General features: G+C 41.4%; 1 protein-coding gene across 1 annotated transcript in view; it reads left to right on the top strand.

The window, feature by feature from the left end:
- DOCK4 (dedicator of cytokinesis 4) overlaps nucleotides 1-23799 on the top strand; it is a 426479-nt gene that overhangs the window by 389481 nt on the left and 13199 nt on the right. Inside the window, exons 41-49 of the mRNA XM_044920179.1 lie at nucleotides 217-383; nucleotides 3102-3188; nucleotides 17148-17324; nucleotides 18246-18329; nucleotides 21314-21433; nucleotides 21768-21889; nucleotides 22215-22335; nucleotides 23400-23481; nucleotides 23610-23719. Of these exons, the coding sequence (XP_044776114.1) occupies nucleotides 217-383; nucleotides 3102-3188; nucleotides 17148-17324; nucleotides 18246-18329; nucleotides 21314-21433; nucleotides 21768-21889; nucleotides 22215-22335; nucleotides 23400-23481; nucleotides 23610-23719 (1070 nt within the window). The remainder of the gene's footprint in view (nucleotides 1-216; nucleotides 384-3101; nucleotides 3189-17147; nucleotides 17325-18245; nucleotides 18330-21313; nucleotides 21434-21767; nucleotides 21890-22214; nucleotides 22336-23399; nucleotides 23482-23609; nucleotides 23720-23799) is intronic.

Raw genomic sequence — 23799 nt, 5'->3', positions numbered from 1 at the left:
AATCACCTCCCTAAAACTAGTCCAAGGCCTGTAGTTTGAGAAATGATTGGTCATGAACTGAGTTCTTGGCCCCTTCTTGACATTTTTTAAATGACTTCGACCCAGTGGAAACACCAGATTGTTTACCCATTCTCTGCTCTCTGCCACAGCTCAGCTCACGCCAGATTTCCATGGCGTTTGCCAAGTCGGGTTTCCTCCTTGACTTTTTAATCCTAGATTTGCAGATCTATGCCGTGACTCCCATCCCGGAGAGCCAGGAGGTCTTGCAGAGAGAGGGTGTTCCGGACAACATCAAAAGTTTCTATAAAGTGAATCATATCTGGAAATTCCGCTATGACAGACCATTTCACAAAGGCACTAAAGATAAAGAAAATGAATTCAAGGTACCGTGCAGTTCTTATTACATACGATTTCCCATGAGCTCTTTGGAACAAGCCCCTCGATAAGTATTTATTTAGAATAGAGTCAAGTGATAGAAGCAGAAGGGACTAGAAACCATTGAGTCTTGTTGATGTCAAACTCAACTGTATATCAGAGTGCCATGGGGGTGCTTTTCTAACCAAGCAGACTTCTTAGCTCAGGAATCCTGACTCAGTAGGTCTGAGAGGAAGGCCTGGAATCAGCTTGTGACAATGCTGGTGGTCCTTAGACCAGTCTTTGAGATGTCACGGTTGAGCTCAGCCTTCTTATTCACTCATATTGAACCAACGGTGGGCACCACAGGATATTTGTTCTCAGATAGTGTGCAGTGAGTAAAGAATGCTTAACCGACAGGGGAAATGAAGAATCTGAGACAGGGAACAGTTAGGTAGACTGCTGGTACAGTGAAAGATTTCTGTGTGATCTTCTGCTCTTTCTTGTTAGAATGGTGTGTCATTAGGACTTCTGAGAAGACACCGAGTAAAAGCCAACCATAGACTCCTTGCATGTGCTGAGTCGTCCATTCTCAGTAGTTGTAATAAGCCTTGCCATCCCGAGGTCTCTTGGACTGTCTAACAGCCCTACTGGGGGATTGTGCCACAGATACGTTATAATCTCTTCTTTCCTTGATAACAGTGACAAAGTGGGACCAGATAGATCCCTGGTTAGTCAGTATCCCCCCCCCCCCACAAAACTGACCTATTACTGTGGGTTAATTGGTTTAGCTTCTTTTATCACAGAGTCTCTACTTAAGCTGGGAAACGTCCTCCTAACACTATTAGCAGTGATCTCTGATGTTAACTGTCCTTGTCACCTCTGCCTAAGTGTCAGTTCCCAGCGCCCACAGCAGTAGCTCCAGGAATGGGGCACAGCCGGGCAATCAGAAGGGGAAGCTGGGGTCGCTCTGCAGTGTCACGATGGGCCTCCACACAGGGCAGTCCTCTGTGCAAGGAGATCCGATGGGTTACCTATCAAGGCAAAGAAACTATTGGAAGACAGTACGGGGATGTCATTGAAAAGATCCGTGATCATTTCTAGTCCTTTTGGATACTTACATTTTTCTTTGTGTCCCACAAAACCAATTAACGATCATTAGTTTATGATACAGCTTTCGTTGCGGTTGGTGACACTGAATACAAAGTCTGAGATCTGCTGGAGTCAGGCAGGTGACTTGCTCAAAGTCACATTCTAACTACCCGGAAACCCTGCACTACAACCCACACCTTCCAGTACCTACTCCTTTGCACTTCCTGCTGCAGCGCATTTCCAGCTCATTTCCAGCATATTTATCAGTGCTATAGCAGTCCCCCTAGAAAATATTGATAAGTCTGGCTCCTCATTCCTGTGCTTCCAGCCCTCAGCATCTGGCACCAAACTGCCCCTCAGAAGCCTCATCTGCACCGCATCCCACTCGCCCACCCTCCCTCTGGGGCTCCAGCGAGACCGAACTTCTCTTCCCCATCTCCGCGTGCCCTTTCCCTTTCTCCAGCCCCTGGCTCACTCGCTGGCTCGCTCGCTAGGGTCTCTGCGTGGGCTGCTTCCTGCTGCCTGCAGCGCTCCCCCTCCCTCCGCCTGGCAAACTCCTACTCACTCTTCAGCATTCAGCTCACGTGTCACCTCCTCTGAGAAGTGCCGTCCTCCTCCCACAGGCTGCTCTGCCTGCCTGCTTCCTTCTGCTCTCCCCCAGCACCGCGAGCCCAGCGTTCCTTTCTCTTTGCCCTGAGCCCTTCCCTCCGTGCTCACCTCCCTGTCACCCCTACCATGCGCTCATCTCCCTGTCACCACCGCGATGCTTCCAGCCGCCGGCACAGGGACTCTGCCATATTCATTTCAGTATATCTTGGCTGACACGAAGAAATCCTCCCAGTTTCTGTTGTTCTGGAATAAGTGGCACTATTTCAGGGATTTTGTGAAGTTTATTATCCTCTTGAGAAAAATGAGGCATAGACAGAGAAACATGGTTGACACAAGAGAAATCTGTCGCCCACAGTGGCTCTTATCAAGGCAGCTGTGGCTTCCCGTGTCACGGGGGTGCTCTCCTGCCCAGGGGAAGCCTTGGCTCTTGAAATACGGATCCTCCTGGATGATGGCAGTTCAAATGGGTGTGAGAAAATGTGGCGCAGTGAGGAAGTCAGAAGTTCCAGTAGGTAGAGTCTGGGAACTAGAATGTACCCCCGGGCAGGTCACATTGCCTCCTGGATGCTTAGCATCTCCCTTTTTAAAATAGAAAGGTGGAGCTACGTGATTCTTCATGGACCTTTCCTCTGTGAGGATGTTATTATTCTAAACCTGTGTTGACTAGCTGATACTGTTACCCCTTCCAGATAAAAATGGCAAGACCTTAAGGAGTGAGGGGGTTTAAATTGGAATGTGAAAGAACTAGCAAAGGAAATAACTGTGGTGTTACTCTATTTTAAGCTTGCTGTCTGCAGTAGATGATGTATTCCACACAGGAAAAAGTGTCCAACAACACAGAATGGGAATGATTAACACGGCATCAGTGGTATCTTACCGTGAAGGCTACACGAGTGTGAAGGGATTACCCACATGCTAGAAGGGATACTAAAGAAAAGCCTACAGAAATAAGCAAACCTGACCAAATCGCATGGCTAACATTAGTCATAGCTCAGTAACTAGGAAGAAGGGACACTTGGGGACTTAATTTGTTTTGTATTCCGTAGAGTCTCTGGGTGGAGAGAACATCATTATACTTGGTGCAGAGTTTACCTGGAATTTCCCGCTGGTTTGAAGTGGAAAAGCGTGAAGTGGTAAGCATCAGAGCTTATTCTCAAGTACTTTCTCATCACAGTTGCTCACTGGGAGTCATGCCATATATTAATTGCTTCTGCTGTTGACTCCAAGTGTCCGGAAGCACACAGAGTAAGGTAGTAAATGTTTATTTATGGTATTGACCCCTGTGACCAAGGCTTGGAGGGGAACATGACTGTTCTCCTAGTCCGGCCAGCAAGAGGCATTCCTCAAAAAGAACTATGACTACAGCATGGAAACCCTGCAGGCCCTTAAGTAAAAGAGCTGGAATTCGAATGACTGTAGGCCAGTGGGAAGAGGTTCTCTACCTTGTCTTATTTAATCATCATACCAAAACTATGAGGTATGTATCCCTCTCCCTCTTTTTACAAGTTTTAACCAGAAGTTAAAAGCCTTTGCCAGAGGTCTCACATCAAGACGTTGAAAAAGGCTAGACTCAAACCCAGATTTTCCTGCCTCGACAGCCAGTCCCAGCCAGCTCTTCGAGCTCAGTTTCCTTACACACAGCCTGAGGCTAGCGCAGAGCTCCAGTAGCTCCGTGCTGATCCTGGTGGCAGTAGAAGGGAGGCGGCTGTGTGAGTCTCACTGAGCCGTCCTGGATGAACACCAGCTGGAGACCGTTGGGTGTCATTCTATGGAGACCACAGCACGAAAGAACCCTTCAGGTTGTAAAACAGGCCCCAGCTCCAGGCCGGGGTCTGGGTGCTGACAGCAGCTGTATCGGGGAGAGACCTGGCCTGCTGCCTGTGTTGCTCCTCGGGCTAGCAGCACCTTGATGGCAGCCCTGCAACCAAGCAGCATCCTTCTCCCTCCCTTGCTACATCCATCAGGGCTGAAGCCAGCCCTTTGATTGCCGTAGTCCTCTAGCTGATCGAAAAAGCGATGATTGTGAAAATATCATTTAACTCCTTTCCTATTTAGGTAATAAGCCACTCTCACTGAATACGTAAGAGCAGCTCCTGCCCAAATGGTCTTCCAAGAATGGCCTGTCCTACCTGAAATCTCACTAAGCGTTGAAACCACTCAGCTTATCATGTTTGATTAAGATAAGGATTTAATGGTGTTTTCCTTTTACAGTGCTAAAAAATTCACATCGCTTCCTAAAGAAATGGAACTAGGCGCCTGGGTGGCTCAGTTGTTTAAGCGACTGCCTTCAGCTCAGGTTATGATCCTGGAGTCCCGGGATTGAGTCCCGTATCGGGCTCCCCGCTCAGCGGGGGGTTTGCTTCTACCTCTGACTCTCTTCCCTCTCAGGCTCTCTGTCTCTCATTCTCTCTCTCAAATAAATAAATAAAATCTTTAAAAAAAATAAAGAAATGGAACTCAGTTCAGTAGACTGCCTCAGTGTAGTCCTATTGTTGTAGGGTCTGAGTCACGGGTCCCCAAAGCTGGTTGCTTACATGGTATACCCTGGTGCCTTCCATGGAAGAGTAGAGGCTGCTAAACAGTCTCAGAAAGTCTTAAGCTTCATGCTGAATGGGCCCAACCCACAGAAATGTTCTTAGTCATCTATCCCTGCATTAATGATTCAGAGAGCCTTTTCAGCTACTTACTACCCAGAGCATTAAATTCTCTGAGGCCTCACCAATGATCCTAACCTTTGAAATATTACCCCCCACACCCTCGTCTCACACACACACACACACACACACACACACACAATACTCACAAAAAGTACCATGCTGATAATGATTAAAGAAACATGACAAAACATAACCTTTCAAACATCAGCTGCCTACTTTATTAGAATATATAATCTTACGTTCTTTCAAACAGAACAAATTAAATTGGGCTACTTTGTTCTCTGAACACAGCCCACTCATAACAGCCTTATGTCTTTCTCTTGTTCCCACTGCCTGGAATGTCCCCACCTTCTATTAAAGTTGCTGGTTTACTGCTTCGATGCATGGCATATAAGGTCCTCAAGATCAGGGACACATAGTAGGTACTAAATAAATGTATGCCAACCTGAATTGAAATTCCTTATGTACAATGCCAAAATCTAAAAGATTCTGTAAACCAAAAGATGTTTTCCTAAGTTCAGCTCCAAACTCAATTAGTAATAAGCCTAACCTGATCTGATGTAAGACCATTTATGATCTTTATGTCATTTAGTATGAATATTCTTATGTGTTACTGCAGAAATATTAATGCATTTGGTTAGAGAGAATTTCCCTGGACCCTGTTTGAGGATTACATAATAGACTCCATGTGCTGTATATTATGTTTCTAAAATCTGAAATTTACTCAATTGTGAAACTTCTGGCACCAAAGGTTTTAGATGAGATTGTGGACCTTTATTCTCTAAACATGGCCCCAGAATATATTATCCCATTCTTTCGAAGATGACAATGCCTTTGAACTACTGTTTTCTCAGTAATTGTTTTTATTGTCTTGAGAACAAACAAAAAAATCTGTACTTCTTCTGGTTAATAAGTAAGCTCATTTAAAAAATTTTAAACAAGATAAAACTACAAAAGAAATGTATGATGACTTTTTAAGCTCCAACTATAGATAATGAGAATAGTTTCACATGTCACATAATATCCATCAGAAAATCATGTGGCTCTACTTTCAGAATACAGGCAGAATCCAACCACTCTTCACCAGCCCCCCCCCGCTAATAGCGCCATCTAGTGTCTGATTTCTGCAGTAGTGTCCTAAGTGGTCATGTGTTTCTACCCTAACCCCCTGCAGTCACCTCTGTGCACAACATCCAGTGTCCCTTTTAAATTTAAGTTGTATCATACAAAAGTAAAGAAAATATAAACTGGGTGGCTCAGTTAGTTAAGCGACTGCCTTCGGCTCGGGTCGTGATCCTGGAGTCCCGAGATCGAGTCCCGCATCGGGCTCCCTGCTCCGCGGGGTGTCGGCTTCTCCCTCTGACCCTCCCCCCTCTCATGCTCTCTCTCTCTATCTCGTTCTCTCTCTCAAGTAAATAAATAAATAAATCTTAAAAACAAAAGGAAAACAGTATAATCATAGTAATTTAAAGATATATTTAAAAAAATATATATATATATAATGAACCTGATTTACCCATCATTTTACTTAAACAACTATCAAAAAGGCCAATTTTGTTTTACCAGCATCTTCCTGTTTTATACTGGATTATTTTAAAGTAAATCTCAGACATCATCTCATTTCATCTATAAATATGTATATTAACTAAAAAACATAACCACGATATCATATATTATCCCATCTAAAAAATTAACAGTAACTCCTTGACATAAAATATCAAGGCAGCATTCACACTTCACCAAGGGTCTGTTTATTTTATGAGTTTTGTTTTTTTGTCATTTGTTGTTTGATTTCAGATCCAAATGAGGGCCATACACCGCAGCGGGTTGAGAGGTCTCCTAAAGTCTCTGTTGATCTAGAGGTTCTCCCTGAACTGCTTTTTTGCCTTACAATTTGCAGACTGAACCATTGGGGTAGTATAACGTGTTTCTTTGTCCCTCTATTTTTTTGTAAGTTGGCAGTTAGATTTAGAGGCTTGATACGATGTTGTTATTTGGGATTTTTTTTTTTTTTGCAAGAGTACTTCATAGGTGGTGTTACAAGCTTCTGGTTGTGTCTTTCTTGTAGCTGTGTTGGCAGCCACTGATGATGACGGCCCTAATCTATTAGGTATCACAAAATGGTGATATTTTATCACTCCTTCTTTGTTTATTCATCAGAACACTTCTATAATGAGAAATGTTTCCTCATCCACTATATGATTACCCTGAGGTATAGCAAAGGAAGAATGATACCCTACAAAAGTGACCAGAGAAGTTTTTGTTTGGTTTTGGTTTTAGTATCATTAGTAATTCATGGACTTAAGCACACTTGTTTTTTTTCATCCATTGCAGTTATTATTCTTATTAATTTTTCAAGTTGTTCCATTTTGCCCATTGGGAACCTCTCAAATTGACTTCTGAGTCTTTCTGATAGCATCCCAATAGTTGCTACAGAGCTAAAACAAAGGACTGGATGGTCAAATCAGCAGCAAGCTTTCCTAATAACTTAAGGCAATCAAGAGCCTCAGATGAAGCAGAAAGACACCTGAGACCTCAAGCCTTGTCCTCCAGGTCTTTCTTTCCCACATCAATAATAATGTGGAATAGATGGGAGTCTCTAAGTAAGATTCACAGGATTCCTCACCCAGGGAGTAAATTCACATTATGAAATATTCCATTTTATACTGCAGAGAGTTAGAAAACGTTTCTGGGACATTCTGTAGGAAATCATGTCTCCTGGCTTCTGGGTGTTACTAGTATAAGCAACTCTTTAGCTGAGGACACAGATACCATCTCTTCTTCCTGGCAATTTGTCTGTTTCCTTGAAGGTGCAATTGACAAGGGGATAAGATCCAATCACCTGCCTTCTTTTCTATTCCCCAAGCATATTTATTCTTCCATTAAAGAGAGTGCATGGATCACAGGCCAACTGCTTTAATGTCTTCCTCCCAGCTGCCTTCCTGGCTTACCGGGATGACTAGGTACCCCATGCTCACTTACACACCCCTTGCCCCAGACCTTAAAGCAACCATTTCTCCAATGACTCCTTCTTTTTAGTGGTAAGAGGATTTACAGATCACAATCTGGGGGCTAGATGAAAAGAATTCCTTGATGAACATTTTTTACACAATGTTGCAATCTTTGACCATCTCCTTAGAATAATTTCCCTAAAAGTGAATTGATCTATCAAAGAGTCGACAATTTAACCTTTGCTTCATGGGCCAACAATGGCATGTACCAATTTATTTCCTGTCTGGCAGGGATAACTATTCTTGGGGATACCCATTTTCCCAACAGCCTCTCCAACGCTGGGTGTTATTTTAATATTTCCAAATAACAGATGAAAATGATCATACTAGGGTTGATTTTTTTCTTTTTGGCATTTGTTGAATGCTAGATAAGAAGATATATTTTCGGTGCATCTGGGTAGCTTAGTTGGTTAGGCATCTGCCTTCGGCTCAGGTCATGATCCCCAGGTCCTGGGATCGAGCACCACATCAGGATTGATGGGGGGGAATCTGCTTCTCCCTCTCCCTCTGCCTCTCTCTCTCTCTCTCAAATAAATAAGTAAAATCTTTTTAAAAAAGATATATTTTCATATATTTATTTACAGTTTGTATTTATTTTGTGAATGCACTGATTATTCCCGCTGGTTTTCTTCAGTATTTGAGAAATATTGATAATTAGTCAGGAATATATGTGGAAATATTTCCCCAAGTTATTATTTGTCTCTGGCCTGTGTTTATTGCATTTTGTTTACTTTTTTTAAAAAGTAACATATGATACATTACTGGTTTCAGAGGTAGAGGTCAGTGATTCATCAGCCTTATATAACACCCAGTGCTCGTTACATCATGTGCGCTCCTTACTGCCCACTACCCAGTTACCCCATCTCCCATCCCCACGCCACTCCCCTCCAGCAACCCTCAGTTTGTTTCCTATGATTAAGAGTCTCTGGTTTGTCTTCCTCTCTGATCTCCTCTTCCTTTATTTTTTCCTCTCTTCCCCTATGATCCTCTGTTTTGTTTCTTAAATTCCACATATGAATGAGATCACATGATAATTGTCTTTCCCTGATTGACTTATTTCACTTAGCATATTATCCTTTAGTTCCATCTACATTGTTGCAAATGGCAAGATTTCATTTTTTCATGGCTGAGTAGTATTCCAATGTATATATACACCACATCTTCTTTATCCATTCATCTGTCGATGGACATCTGGGCTCTTTCCATAGTTTGGCTACTGTGGACATTACGGCTTTAAACATTGGGTTGCCGGTGCCCCTTCGGATCGCTATATTTGTATTTTTTGGATCACTACCTTTGATTCTTTGGAGTAGATACCTAGTAGTGCAATTGTTGGGTCATACAGTAGCTCTATTTTCAACTTTTTGAAGAACCTCCATGCTGTTTTCCAGAGTGGCTGCACCAGCTTGCATTCCCACCAACAAAATAGGAGGGTTCCCCTTTCTCCACATCCTTGCCAACATCTGTCATTTCCTGGTTAATTTTAGCCATTCTGACTGGTGTGAGGTGGTATCTCATTGAGGTTTTGATTTGGATTTCCCTGATGCCGAGTGATGTTGAACACTTTTTCATGTGTCTGTTGGCCATTTGGATGTCTTCTTTGGAAAAATGTCTGTTCATGTCTTCTGCCCATTTCTTGAATGGGTTATTTGTTCTTTGGGTGTTGCCTTTGGTAAGTTCTTTATAGATTTTGGATACTAGCCCTTTATCTGCTTAGACATTTGCAAATATCTTCTCCCATTCTGTCAGTTGTCTTTTGGTTTTGTCAGTTGTTTCCTTTGCTATGCAAAAACTTTTTATCTTGATGAAGTCCCAGTAGTTCATTTTTTGCCTTTAGTTCCCTTGCCTTTGGGATGTGTCTAGCAAGTTGTTGCTGTGGCTGAGGTCACGGAGGTTGCTGCTGTGTTTTCCTCTAGGATTTTGATGGATTCCTGTCTCACATTTAGGTCTTTCATCCATTTGGAGTATATTTTTGTGGATGGTGTAAGAAAGTGGTCCAGTTTCATTCTGCATGTGGCTGTCCAATTTTCCCAACATCATTTGTTGAAGAGACTGTCTTTTTTCCATTGGATATTCTTTCCTGCTTTGTCGAAGATTAGTTGACCATAGAGTTGAGGGTCCATTTCTGGGCTCTCTATTGTGTTCCATTGATCTATGTGTCTGTTTTTGTGCCAGTACCATACTGTCTTAATGATTACAGCTTTGTAATAGAGCTTGAAGTCCAGAATTGTGATGCCACCAGCTTTGGTTTTCTTTTTCAACATTCCTTTGGCTATTTGGGGTCTTTTCTGTTTCCATAAAAATTTTAGGATTATTCCAGCTCTGTGAAAAACGTTGATGGTATTTTGATAAGGATTGCATTGAATGTGTAGATTGCTCTAGGTAGCATAGACATTTTAACAATATCTCTTCTTCCAATCCATGAGCATGGAACGTTTTGCCACTTCTTTGTGTCTTCCTCGATTTCTTTCATGAGTGTTCTATAGTTATTCTGAGTACAGATCCTTTGCCTCTTTGGTTAGGTATATTCCTAGGTATCTTATGGGTTTTGGTGCAGTTGTACATGGGATCAATTCCTTAATTTCTCTTTCTTCTGTCTCACTGTTAATGTATAGAAATGCAACTGATTTCTGTGCATTGATTTTATATCCTGCCACTTTAGTGAATTCCTGTATGAGTTCTAGCAATTTGGGGGTGGAGTCTTTTGGATTTTCCACATAGAGTATCATGTCACCTGAGAAGAGTGAGAGTTTGACTTCTTCTGTGTCGATTCAGATGCCTTTTATTTCTTTTTGTTGTCTGATTGCTGAGGCTAGGACTTCTAATACTATGTTGAATAGCAGTGGTGATAGTGGACATCCCTGCCATGTTCCTGACCTTAGGGGAAAAGCTCTCAGTTTTTCCCCATTGAGAATGATATTCACTGTGAGCTTTTCATATATGGCTTTTATGATATTGAGGTATGTTCCCTCTGTCCCTACACTGGAGAGTTTTAATCAAGAAAGAATGCTGTACTTTGTCAAATGAAATGCTTTTTCTGCATCTGTTGAGAGGATCATATGGTTCTTGCCCTTACTTTTATTAGTGTAGTGTATCACATTGATTGATTTGTGGATGTTGAACCAACCTTGCAGTCCAGGAATAAATCCCACTTGGTCATGGTGGATAATCCTATTAATGTACTATTGGATCCTATTGGCTTATATCTTGGTGAGAACCTTGCATTCATGTTCATCAGGGATATTGGTCTGTAATTCTCCTTTTTGGTGGGGTCTTTGGCCTGGGTTGGGATCAGGGTAATACTGGCTCATAAAAAGAGTTTGGAAGTTTTCCTTCCATTTCTATTTTTTGAAACAGCTTCAGAAGAATCAGTATTAATTCTTCTTTAAATGTTTGGTAGAATTACCCTGGGAAGCCATCCAGCCCTGGACTCTTGTTTGTTGGGAGATTTTTGATTACTCCTTCAATTTCCTTGCTGGTTATGGGTCTGTTCAGGTTTTCTTTCTTCCTGTTTCAGTTTTCATAGTTTATACGTCTCAAGGAATGCATCCATTTCTTCCAGATTGCCTAATTTGTTGGCATGTAGTTGCTCATAATATGTTTTTATAATTGTCTATTTCTTCGGTGGTGGTTGTGATCTCTCCTCTTTCAATCATGATTTTATTTATTTGGGTCATTTCTCTTTTCTTTTTGATTAGTCTGGCCAGGGGTTTATCAATATTAATTCTTTCAGAGGACCAGCTCCTAGTTTCATTGATCTGTTCTACCCTTCTTTTGGTTTCTATTTCATTGATTTCTGCTCAATCTTTATTATTTCTTTTCTCCTCCTGGTTTTAGGCTGTATTTGCTGTTCTTTCCCCAACTCCTTTAGGTATAAGGTTAGGTTGTGTATTTGAGACCTTTCTTGTTTCTTGAGAAAGCTTTTATTGCTATATACTTCCCTCCTGGACCACCTGAAACAGTTGTGTTTTCATTTTCATTTTCAATTTCAATTTCATTTTCTTTAGTAGGATGCTCTTTAGCCTCTATGTATTTGAGTTCTTTCCAAATTTCCTCTTGTGATTGAGTTCAAGTTTCAAAGCCTTGTGGTTTGAAAATATTCAGGGAATGATCCCAATCTTTTGGTACCATTTGGGACCTGATTTCTGACCCAATATGTGATCTCTTCTGGAGAGTATTCCAGGTGCACTTGAGAAGAATGCATATTCTGTTGTTTTAGAATGGAATGCTCTGAATATATCCGTGAAGTCCATCTGGTGCAGTGTGTCATTCAAAGCTCTTATTGCCCTATTGATTTTCTGCTTAGATGATCTGTCCATTGCAGTGAGTGGGATGTTAAAGTCCCCTACTATTATTGTATTATTATCAATGTGTTTCTTTAATTTTGTTGTTAATTGATTTATATAATTGGCTGCTCCCCTGTTAGGAACATAAATATTTACAAGTGTTAGATCTTCTTGTTGGATAGACCCTTTAAGTAGGATGTAGTGTCCTTCTTCATCTCTTATTACAGTCTTTGGTTTAAAATCTAATTTGTCTGATATAAGGATTGCCACCCCAGCTTTCTTTTGGTGTCCATTAGCATGGTAAATGGTTTTCCACTCCCTCACTTTCAGTCTGGAGGTGTCTTTGGGTCTAAAATGAGTCTCTTGCAGACAGCATATTGATTGGTCTTGTTTTTTTATCCAATCTGATACCCTGTGTCTTTTGATTGGGGCATTTAGCTCATTCACATTCAGGGTAACTACTGAAAGTTATGAATTTAGTGCCATTGTATTGCCTGTAAGGTGACTGTTACTGTATATTGTCTGTGTTCCTTTCTGGTCTATGTTACTTTAGGGCTGTCTCTTCACTTAAAGGATCCCTTTTAGTGTTTCTTGCAGGGCTGGTTTGGTGATTACAAATTCTTTTAGTTTCTATTTGTCCTGGAAGCTTTTTATCTCTCCTCTTTTGAATGACAGCCTAGCTTAATAAAGTATTCTTGGCTGCATATTTTCCTCATATAGCACCCTGAATATATCATGCCAGTCCTTTCTGGCCTCCAGGTCTCTGTGGACAGGTCTGCTGCCAGTCTAATGTTTCTACCCTTGTAGGTTACAGACCTCTTCCCCCCCCCCCCCCCCACCGAGCTGCTTTCAGAATTTTTCTCTTTGTGTCTAAGATTTGCAAGTTTCACTATTGTATGTTGGGGTGTTGACCTATTTTTATTGATTTTGAAGGGGGTTCTCTGTGCCTTCTGCACTTGAATGCCTGTTTCCTTCCCCAGATTAGGGAAGTCCTCCACTATAATTTGCTCCAGTATACCTTCTGCCCCCCGCTTTCCTTTTCTTCTGGGATCCCAATTATTCTAATATTGTTTCACTGTATTGTATCACTTACGTCTTGAACTCTCCCCTCATGATCCAGTAGTTATCTTTTTCTCAGCTTCTTTATTCTCCATCATTTTGTCTTCTATATCACTAATTCTCTCTTCTGCCTCATTTATCCTAGTAATTAGTGTCTCCATTTTTTATTGCCTTTCATTAATAGCCTTTTTGATTTTGACTTGGTTAGATTTTAGCTATTTTATTTCTCTAGAAAGGGATTCTCTAGTGTCTTCTGTGCTTTTTTCAAGCCCAGCTAGTATCTTTATAATCATTATTCTGAACTCTAGTTCTGACATCTTACTTATATCCGTACTGATTAGGTCCCTGGCAGTCAGCACTGCCTCTTGTTCTCTTTTTTGAGGTGAGTTTTTCCATCTTGTCATTCTTTCCAGAGAAGTATAGATGAAAGAACAAAATACTAAAATGGCAACAACAAAATATATAGAGAAATATACACTAAACAAATCATAAGAGAGCTGAAACCAAAAAATAAAATAATAAAAATTTAAAAAAGAGAGAGAGAGAGAATATAATCAGACAAGTGAACAGAACAGAGCAATACACTATATCCTGAGAGTATTTTGGTCTGTTTGTTAGAAGAAACTGCATCCCAAAACTGTAAAGAAAGAAAAACTTATATATATACAAAAATAAAATTAAATACAATGAAAGTATAGAATGTAACTCTAAAAATGAAAATTTAAAATGATTTTTAAAAAAGAGTTGATAAAGTAAGAAATTGGTTGGAAAAGGAAAGAGAAAAAAAATTAAAATTGAAAGACTAAAGAATCATGGGGGGAAAAAATACATGAATTCTATATACTATTTTCCCCTAGCACTGGAGTTTTGCAGTTTTCTGTGATCGGTAAACTTGGTCTTGGCCGATTGTTCTTGCTGACCTTCTGGGGGAGGGGCCTGTTGTGCTGATTCTCAGGTGTCTTTTTCCCTGGGCGTAATTGTACAGCCCTTGCCAGGGGGCCAGGCTAAGTAAGTGGCTCTGGATTGCTCTATGTGGCTTTTGTTCCCTGAAGGTTTTCCACACAGCTTTAGAGGAGGAGAATGAAAATGGCAGCCTCCCAGTCTCTCGCCCCAGAGGAGCCAAGAGCTCAGGGCCCCACTCCTCAGGGCACCGTCAGGGAAAAGCAGTCACTCCTGTCTCCCTGGTCTCCATCCACACTCCGTGCTCACCCAGCCTGTGACTGAGCATTTCTATGTCAGGCACACAACCCTGTCCTGAGTCTCCAAACCCTGCAGACTCCTGTGACACGTACTTGCACCGCTCCTCCTGGCAGAGGAAGTGGGGGTCTCACCGGGGTTCTGCCCCTCGCTGGGCCCCTGCTCAGAGAGCAGTCTCCCGACTGCTGTTTGTGGTATATGGCAACTCTGGGCTGAAAGCCCACTCCTGGGCTCACTTATTACAACCCGCTCCAATGCCTGGAAACTCTGCCGCACTCGGCACCCCGGTATTCCTGTGACCCTGGGGACCCTGAGGCCACACTATCCCTCCTAGGATTGTGCCCTGTTTTCAGGCGGGGACGTCCTTCCCCAAGCAGACTTCTTAAAGTTCCGATTTTGTGCTTTGCTGCTATATCACTTTCTGGTAGCGGGTTTACAGAGGCTCCCTCCCCTCACGGTTTATCTTCCCATATATCCCCTCGGATTTGCTTCTCCACACCTCCTACCTTGCAGAAAGTGGTCGCTTTTCTATTTGTAGAATTGCAGCAATTCTTTTCTTAGATCTCCGGTTGAGTTTGCAGGTGTTCAGAATGATTTGATAGATAACTAGCTGAATGCCTGGGACCAGACGAAACTAAGGTCTCCTACCCCTCCCCCATCTTGGACTATTCTCACATTTTGTTTGCTTTTTAAATTTTTTTTTCATATTAATAGCATTTGAATTTATAAAGATGAGCATGATTTTTTTTACCATTGGCCAAAACATGTATAAAATTTTCCATCTTAACTATTTTTAAGTGTACAGTACATTGTTAACTATGTGTGCCCTGTTATGCAACAGATTCATCTCACAAAACTAAAACTCTGTATCCATTGGACATTTCCCCTTCCCCTCCTCCCAAAATGCTGGCAACTGCTGTCCTACTTTCTAAGATGTCTTTTTAACTTTCAGTTCTTTAGAGTCCTCAGACTTTTACTTTATGGTTTAGCTTTTGTGATTATAAAACAAATGTTTATTGTCCTAAATAGACAGTAAATACCCACTTGCCAGCACTCAGGAAACAGAACATTGCCAGCAGCACCCCAGAAGCTTTTCATGTACCCCTTTCTAGTGGCAACTCGCTCCCTTTCTCTTAAAGGTCACCACTATCCTCACTTTATATGGTATCCATTCCCTTGCTTGGTTGATGACCAAAGTTTGTTTCTCTAAAACAAGTCAATTTAGTTTTGCCTGATTTTGAACTTTATGTAACAGTATCATAGTGTGTATATTCTATTATAATTTGGTTCTGTCACTCAGTATTATTTGTAGTATTAGTCCATGTTATTACCTTTGACTGAAGTTTATTTGCATTGCTACATACTATTCCATTGTGTGGACATACCACAATATGTTTATGCATTCTTTTATCAATGGACAGGGATTTTCAAGACATTTATGACCATTTTTATACATTTCCTCACACACATCTATACATATCTCCTACTCCACTTTTTTTTCAGGTGTATGCCTACATAGAACTGCATGCAGGACCATAAAATATAATAGAGAGATCTTTACCTTTAGTAGATAGTGCCAGACTGTTTTCCAAAGTGATTGAAACCATTTGAACTTCCAACAGCCGAAATTGAGAAAGTCTAGTACACACATTCTCACCATCATTTGCTGTTGTCCTATTTATTTTTGCCATAAAGTGAGTGCTTAGTAGTATATTACTGTGGTGTTGTTTTTCATGTTGTTGATCACAAGTGAGGTTCAACACCTTTTCATATATTTATTGGCCATTTGGATTTCTTCCTTTGTAAAGTGCCTATATAAGTGTTTTGCCCATTTTTTACTGGGTCCTTTGCCTTTTTCTTATTTGTTTTTAACAGTTCTTTATATATTCTGGACATAGGCTCTTTGATGGTTTTATATTTTATAAACATCTTCTCCTTTCTGGCTTATCTTTCCTTCTCTTCATAGTGTCTCTTGATGAATGTATCATCTTAATTTTGACATAGCCAAATTATTCTAGTACTTTTCAGTGTTGTTTTAAGATGATGTAAGTGACCTTTAAAAATCTAATTTGTTTCCTTAACTGAAAAAACCAATATTTAAATGTGCTTATTGTAAGCTTGAATTCTTTACAGCTAAGAGCTTGGCAGAACTTCTCCTCAAAGAGAATGTCAATGACAATAATGGCCACAATGTTAAACATTTGAAGAACACTTTCATCATTTTCACATTTAGGTTCCCCATATAACCTAGAATTTTTAAATCATTATAATTCTGTTTGGCTCTCTTTCAACAAATAGATCCTGCAGCATATATGATTATCTTATTTTCTATAACTCCTAACCGAGTACCATCCTGTGCCACCTTATGGTGCTGTTATATATGCATATGGGGGTCCATATGGGCATATGTCCCATCTTTCCAACTGGGCTGAAAGCTCCTTGACATCAGAGGATTTGTAAATGCATCTTTGTATCTCCTGTGGTGCTCTGCATTAAGTAAGCAACTAGAAAGGTGATAATAATATGCAGGGCCCCTGAATATTTAGCCCTTCAAAAGAAAAGAAAAATGAGTTTTAACAGACATGAGATTCTCGGATTTTCTTTTAAGGATTACATGGCTTGTTGCAGTTCTAATATATGATTGATGATTGCTGATTATCCCAACCACATTTCGACCAATCAGTATAATCACCTTCACTTTCCAGACCTTTCAATGAACAGCTAATTTGTCATCCACATCCTTGTCTATTCTACTGTATAGCCCCTGTTAGAGATATTGATGGGAGCCAAGGGGGAGCACAGATAATTCAGAACATGGATAATCTACTTTCTTCTTGAATGTCACAAAATCCAAAATATGTTTATGTGCATTTGCTTCTCAGGTAGAAATGAGTCCTCTGGAAAATGCAATTGAAGTGTTGGAAAATAAGAATCAGCAGCTGAAGACTCTGATTAGTCAGTGTCAGACAAGACAGATGCAGAATATTAATCCCTTGACTATGTGCCTGAATGGAGTTATAGATGCTGCGGTTAATGGTGGAGTTTCCAGGTATCAAGAGGTGAGGATTAGGTATTGTTGTCTGAAAGTTTTTAAATTTGATTTCTTAGGGCTTCAGAAGTCTTTTTTCAAAATATGCACACACATCTGCATGCTAATATCGGGTTACAATTGACACAGAGTTCTTTGTTAAATAGAGCAAACAGATAGTCATTTGTGATGCACACTTATTCCATTTGCCGATATGTGGTATTTTGGGGATAAAAGTGTGTGCATGTGTGTGTGTGTGCTTGGATGAATAAAGTGGTGAAGTTATCAAGATTGTTTAATAAATGTCTACCTAAGGGCGCCTGGGTGGCTCAGATGGTTAAGCGTCTGCCTTCGGCTCAGGTCATGATCCCAGGGTTCTGGGATCGAGTCCCGCATCGGGCTCTCTGCTCCTTGGGAGCCTGCTTCTCGCTCTGCCTCTCTCTCTCTCTCTCTGTCTCTCATGAATAAATAAATAAATTCTTTTAAAAATAAATAAATAAATAAATGTCTACCTAAAACCGCTTCCTTGACCAAGGAGGCTCACGGGCATAGAAACGTCTGATCTTGTTTAGAAGATACTTTAAATGGACTTTTCATCTGCCCTTGTGGTTTTAAACAGAAAGGCAAAACAGCTTGAAAGGTGAGGAGGCTACCATTTTAGTCATACTGAATATTAAAGCACTTTATTTTAGGATACAAAGCTTATTGATTTGGATTTGCTATTTGCTTGCTTTACCAGAGACACTTATTTACACAATCGCGGCTCTTTAACCAATCCTTTCCTTATATTCCCTTTCTGACCAGCTGCCCACAGTAGGAGTCATTCCTCCTGCCCCACAAATGTGGTTTTCAGTGGTGTTTCTTTAAAGATGCCAAGTCTTTAGAAGCAGCTGTGTCTTTCACTTTCTTTTTAACTTTCCTGAAGTAAACTGACTCTCCATTCTCTTTCTAGGCATTTTTTGTCAAAGAATATATCTTAAGTCACCCTGAAGATGGAGAGAAAATTGCACGGTTAAGAGAGCTAATGCTTGAGCAGGTAAGGTGGGGGCAGAAGCCAATCACCTGCTCTCTTTCCTGCCTAGATTTGCATAGTTACCCAGAGACCCATCTCATTGGTTTTCTATGTCAGTGTTCTAACAGAAGAGGTCAGCTAAGCATTATAGATTCATCTGTAATGTATTCTAACTTGCTAATTTTTACTTTTACTTCCCACTTCGATGCAAAAATAAATTTAACAATGAGTAAACTATGACAGCCCCTTAAAATGGACAACTTCACGTAGTCTCTTGGACTAGTGTTTGAATGTCTCTCCTTAAAGACTTGCTGTAGGCTTGATGCCAACTTTTCACTCAAAATTTGGGGCTCACGTAAGTTCAGACCAACTCAAAATAAAGGAATAGATAAATGAATGAGGGAAGGAATGAGATTCTTAGTTAAATGTTATAATAAGGGGCAATCAATAGACTTTGCTTTAAAACAAAGACTAAGCCTATAGATGATAGGATATGGACAAAACGAGATACAGGCTCATCATTTTCTACTCCAAAGAAGCATAGTTTATTTATTTAGTTCCAGCAAGTACAAAGAACTAGAGTAATCTCTTTGCCTGCTATGTTCCTGGAGCTAGCTCTTGGCCTGAAAATGGTTTGAAAACCTCTGAGGTAGGAGACATGATGGTCAAGAGGCTTAGTTAAATAGGAAATAAGGACATTTAACACCCATAAAAAATGGAATACGTATGAAAAAATGTGACCAAAGCATCTCCTTCTACTTGATAATACCAAATTAATCAACAAATAAGGCAAGCCCTTTTGGGTAAGAAAATGATGAGGTTGTATCTGATTTTCATCCATATTTTATGCTCTGCAGGCTTAATCCACAGACCTTAATACTGGGGAGACAGAAGTGGCCATGGACAGGTACCATGGCTGGAAGAGGGTCAGTTATGCAGCTTCTAGAAAAGAGAAAGGAGTTACTTTAAGGTGACCTGCAAGGAAATCGAGAATAAGTTAAGTTCTCAATGTGGCCCTAGGGGTGATGTAGATATTAGAAGTGAGCAAGTTAGGTTATCCAGTTCTTAGGATTTGGGAATGACTGTGGCCTTTGTTGATATTCAATGATCAGTATTTAACCTGAGCACACAGTCTCTTGTGAGTGGTTTGCCTCACTGCAGGACTCTTACTTGGTGTATTCAGTTTGACTGAATTTTTTCCCCAGAGTTAAAATTAAAAGGACCAAGAAGACTCTCAAGAAAAATAAAATCGGGAACCTTTGTTTCCTCCACATCCTGCCTCTGTTCACAGGGCCTTGTGGAAAGAGCTGTGACATAGGAGACTTTATATCTCTGTCATAGGATAAGCGGTACAAGTGACTGCCATGTGACCTTGGGCAGGTCACACCATCTTTGTGAGACCATAGTAGTAGGGGACTGGGCTGGCAAGGGCACTACCCTCAGCTGGACCTCTGTGAGGTGGTTCAGATAAACTACCTGGGGGCCTCGGAGATGCCCTACCCGGGTGGCTCTTCCAGAAAGGACTTGGCCCAGCTGAGGGGAGTGGTGGCCGTCGACAGACACTGTTGGTGCTAAGGTCCTTCAGCTGTTGCCTCAGCTGCAGAATGCTGCCTGGCCCACGATCACCACCTTCCTGGGTGGCCCGCATCCAGTGACTGAGGAGGAGATATAAGGCCCGGCCATCTGGGCCCAACACAGCACAACTCTGACAGCCTGTTTGAGGCCCAGAGCTCCCCTGGTGTCGGCAGAGGCTGACATGACTGCTGTGTGTCTCGGCTTCTTTTTAGTCAGTCCTGCTTCTGCCGCTCCCTCACACAGACAGTGATGCCAGGTGACTCCCCAGTAAACATCCTCATCTCCATGCCAGAGTCTACTTCTGGGAGAACCCAACCTGCAACGTGATTTTGACAAAACAGTCTTACAGCGAGTGTTTAAAATGGAAACTGGATTCCTGCCCTTGAGGTCAACTCTTCCATGCCCTTCTCCCTTCATCAGACTCTTCCTTTACGCCTCAGACATCCACTCCACTCTCACTACTCCCTTTAAAGGTGTCCTTGAGGTTTAACGTATTTTTATTCTTATGCAGATATGCTGGCGGTGGGTAGGGGCTGCCACAGTCCTGCCCACGTACAGAAGGTGCTGGACACTCTAACCCACCAGGCTCAGTCCTGTTTGACTTGAGCTTTCAATCTTGAATCTTCACAAGATGTCAAGATAAAAACCACTGTGGTGACGCTGTGATTCACTTTCCTCACAGTCGGTGAAATTTGTTCTTTTGACCACGTTAGCATGGGGGCATTTTTTTAAATGTAAAAGATAGCTGATACTCAGAGGAATTAAGCACTATTCGTAGTTGAAGAACAAAAGAAACTTGAATTGTTTGTGTACATCTCTTTTGGGTCCTCACCACAGAAAACCTCTTTTTTTTTTTTTTTTCAAGTACGAGCTGCTCCTTATTGCATTATAATAAGTGAACCAGAATAATCATTTTTAACAAAAAACAAAAAGAATGGCAACTATTATAGAATTCCTGTTCCTATCCTACCTCCATGTCTTCCTCAACCAGATTCTGAAAAGGGAGGTGGGGGGAGGAGAGATGGGCACAGCAGAACCGGTGGAAGAGAAAGAGTATCGCGAAAAAGGGCATACCATCCAGAGAAGAGATCCCTTGGGGAGAAGCTCCTGCCCAATCCTGTGAAGTACAGAGGGGAGCCAAGCAACACATAACTGCTTAAAAGGGTTGTTATTACAGATCTAAAATACATGGGAAAGAAACTTCGGGTAGGAGGTAAATCAGAAAGACCTAAGTTTGAATCCCCATGCGGGATCGTTCTGATCCTCAGTGTCCTCACCTGTAAATGAAGGATTGTTCCTATCTTGTGGGGTTGAGAGGATTAGCCATAACACATGCAGAATGCATGGTACGGTGCTTGACCCTCTAGCAGGCACTTGGTGGAGTTATTCACTGATGTGTTTTTTTTTTTTTTTTTCCTTTTCTTGTTATCAAGGCACAGATTTTGGAATTTGGTTTGGCCGTGCACGAGAAGTTTGTGCCTCAAGATATGAGACCCCTACACAAAAAGCTGGTCGACCAGTTCTTTGTGATGAAGTCAAGTTTAGGGATACAGGTACGTACCCAAAGTGTCCATAGGGGGCAGTCTGACCACTGCCGGTTGCTTTTTGTTAGCGGGACGATGAAGTATCCAATAGTGACATCTTTTGGTTTTCCTACCAAACTGCACCATCTTACCAGGGAGTCCTCCCGTATTAAAATTTTGCATCATCTTCTATTTGCCTTGTTCAACTTTTATGAAAACAAAAAAGGGCAAGAAAGCTTAATAATACTGAAACTTACCTTTATAACCTTACGTAAAGATTTCATAACAATATGCTAAAATACCTCATGAGTTCTTTTGCCCCTATAATTACTCGTCTAAAATATTTCCTTGACTCCCTCTCTAGGAGTTCTCTGCTTGTATACAAGCCAGTCCAGTCCATTTTCCTAATGGAAGCCCCCGCGTCTGTAGAAACTCAGCACCTGCTTCTATGAGCCCAGATGGTACCAGGGTAATTCCTAGACGCAGGTAAGTCATATTCTGAATTATCTGACAATTTGGCATCCACCCAAGATCTGGAATGATTCTCTCATTCTTTATGGCACGATTTGTCAAATACGCTATTTCTTAATGAAATAATTAACCCGTGAGGCAGCTGCAGACATCTGCCACTGGTAAAACAGCAACAGCATGAGAAATAAATAAACTCAAACATTTGATGATATTGAGGCAAACAGGAGACAACAAAATGGGATGTATATATTTTTTTTCATTTGGTTTTATACGACGCCAGCATGTGATAAAGTGCAGTTCAGAGACTGAGTTAATGACCATTTTTTTCCCCCCAAAACAGCCCATTAAGTTACCCAGCTGTCAACCGATATTCTTCCTCCTCACTGTCCTCACAAGCTTCTGCTGAAGTAAGCAATATTACAGGGCAATCAGAAAGCTCTGATGAAGTCTTTAACATGCAGGTACTTGATTGGCTTTTTAATCGTCTGGTCGTGTGTATTCCTTTTCTGTCTCAATCATGAGAGTTTCTGTCCACTCTGCTGGGCTATTGAACAGATCTGCGAGCAACAACGTTGAGTTAAGGACAAACCTTTAAACACTCTCACTGCTCTGTTGGTCTCTGGAGTCTACAAAGAGGTTTCCCCCAAAACTGCCCCCTCCACTCTCAGAAGACGTGAACAAGAATGGGAAAGCCTGGGCAAACTGCGCAGGGTTAGCTTTGAAACCTGCCTCTGATTTGCTTCTTCCATTTGGGACCCTTGGAGCCTGTCACCACATCCTGGCTGCCTCTTAGCATTGCTAAGTGGCCTCGTTGCTTCACAATACACAGTTGAGAGGGCCATTATACAATTTCTCTACTTCTGCTCATGTCAGAAAATGTTCGTAATAAAAAGATTTTTACTGAAGAAACAAAATAGTTTTTAAGGACATTAGTCAGTGTAACTCTGCAACACAGAATTTTATTTAGACCCTGCTTATACAGCATTTATAATAATTTAGTAAGAAGAAGTTAAAATTTTCCTCACCACTGTCTTTAGAAAAGGGGCATAGTACATATTGCCAAATTCATGCCTTGAGCACATTTTTGGAGAAAACAAGAAGGTGCATTTTTTGCTTTTTAGAAGCACTCCCCTGTCTCTGTGCCCTAGGCTGGGGGTCCTTCTGCTTGTCCATTAGTCAGTGAGGGCTACCTGCTCCTCCATCCCAGTAGATCCGGAAAACTAATAACTAATTCAAATGCGTTCCTTTGGCTGGAGTCAAAGCCTCGGGTTTTTTTTGTTTGTTTGTTTGTTTTTTTAGAGTATTTTGATTTTAAATCTTGGATTCTTGATTAATTCAGACAGGCTTCCTTATCAGCCTGAGATTTTTCTCTATTTCTGTATGGCCTTTTTCTTTTCGTTTTTGTTTTGTTCTTGTTTGTTTTTTGGCTACTTTGAAAGAAAAGGGCAGGGATCTTGTTTTCAATATGTCACTGTTGTCTGGAGCCTCTCAGCAGTGGATGATAACAGCTCCCATGTATTTGCAGCCAAGTCCATCTACCTCAAGCTTGAGTTCGACTCACTCTGCTTCACCTAATGTGACAAGTTCTGCCCCATCAAGTGCCAGAGGTCAGTGCCAGGGTATGGGGCTGACTGAGGGTGCCCCAGGAGCTGTGGCCCTGGCACCCCAGCCCAGCATGTCCTCCAGGCAGGTCCAGCACACGCCCTGACGATCCTTCCTTTCCTTCTCTTCTCAGCTTCCCCTTTGTTGTCTGACAAACACAAACATTCCAGAGAAAACTCTTGCCTGTCCCCGAGAGAGAGACCATGCAGTGCCATCTACCCAACACCTGTGGAACCTTCTCAGGTAGTCCCTTGGGGGGCATGGAGATACTAGAAAACAAGCCAGTGTCTGAAATTGCTTACATATCTCTGCAGAAAAACCCT

Source organism: Neomonachus schauinslandi, chromosome 12 (assembly GCF_002201575.2).
Source record: "Neomonachus schauinslandi chromosome 12, ASM220157v2, whole genome shotgun sequence".
NCBI classification, from domain to species: Eukaryota; Metazoa; Chordata; class Mammalia; order Carnivora; family Phocidae; genus Neomonachus; species Neomonachus schauinslandi.
The sequence above is the reverse complement of the archived record's forward strand: the minus strand, read 5'-3'. Positions and strand labels throughout refer to the sequence as shown.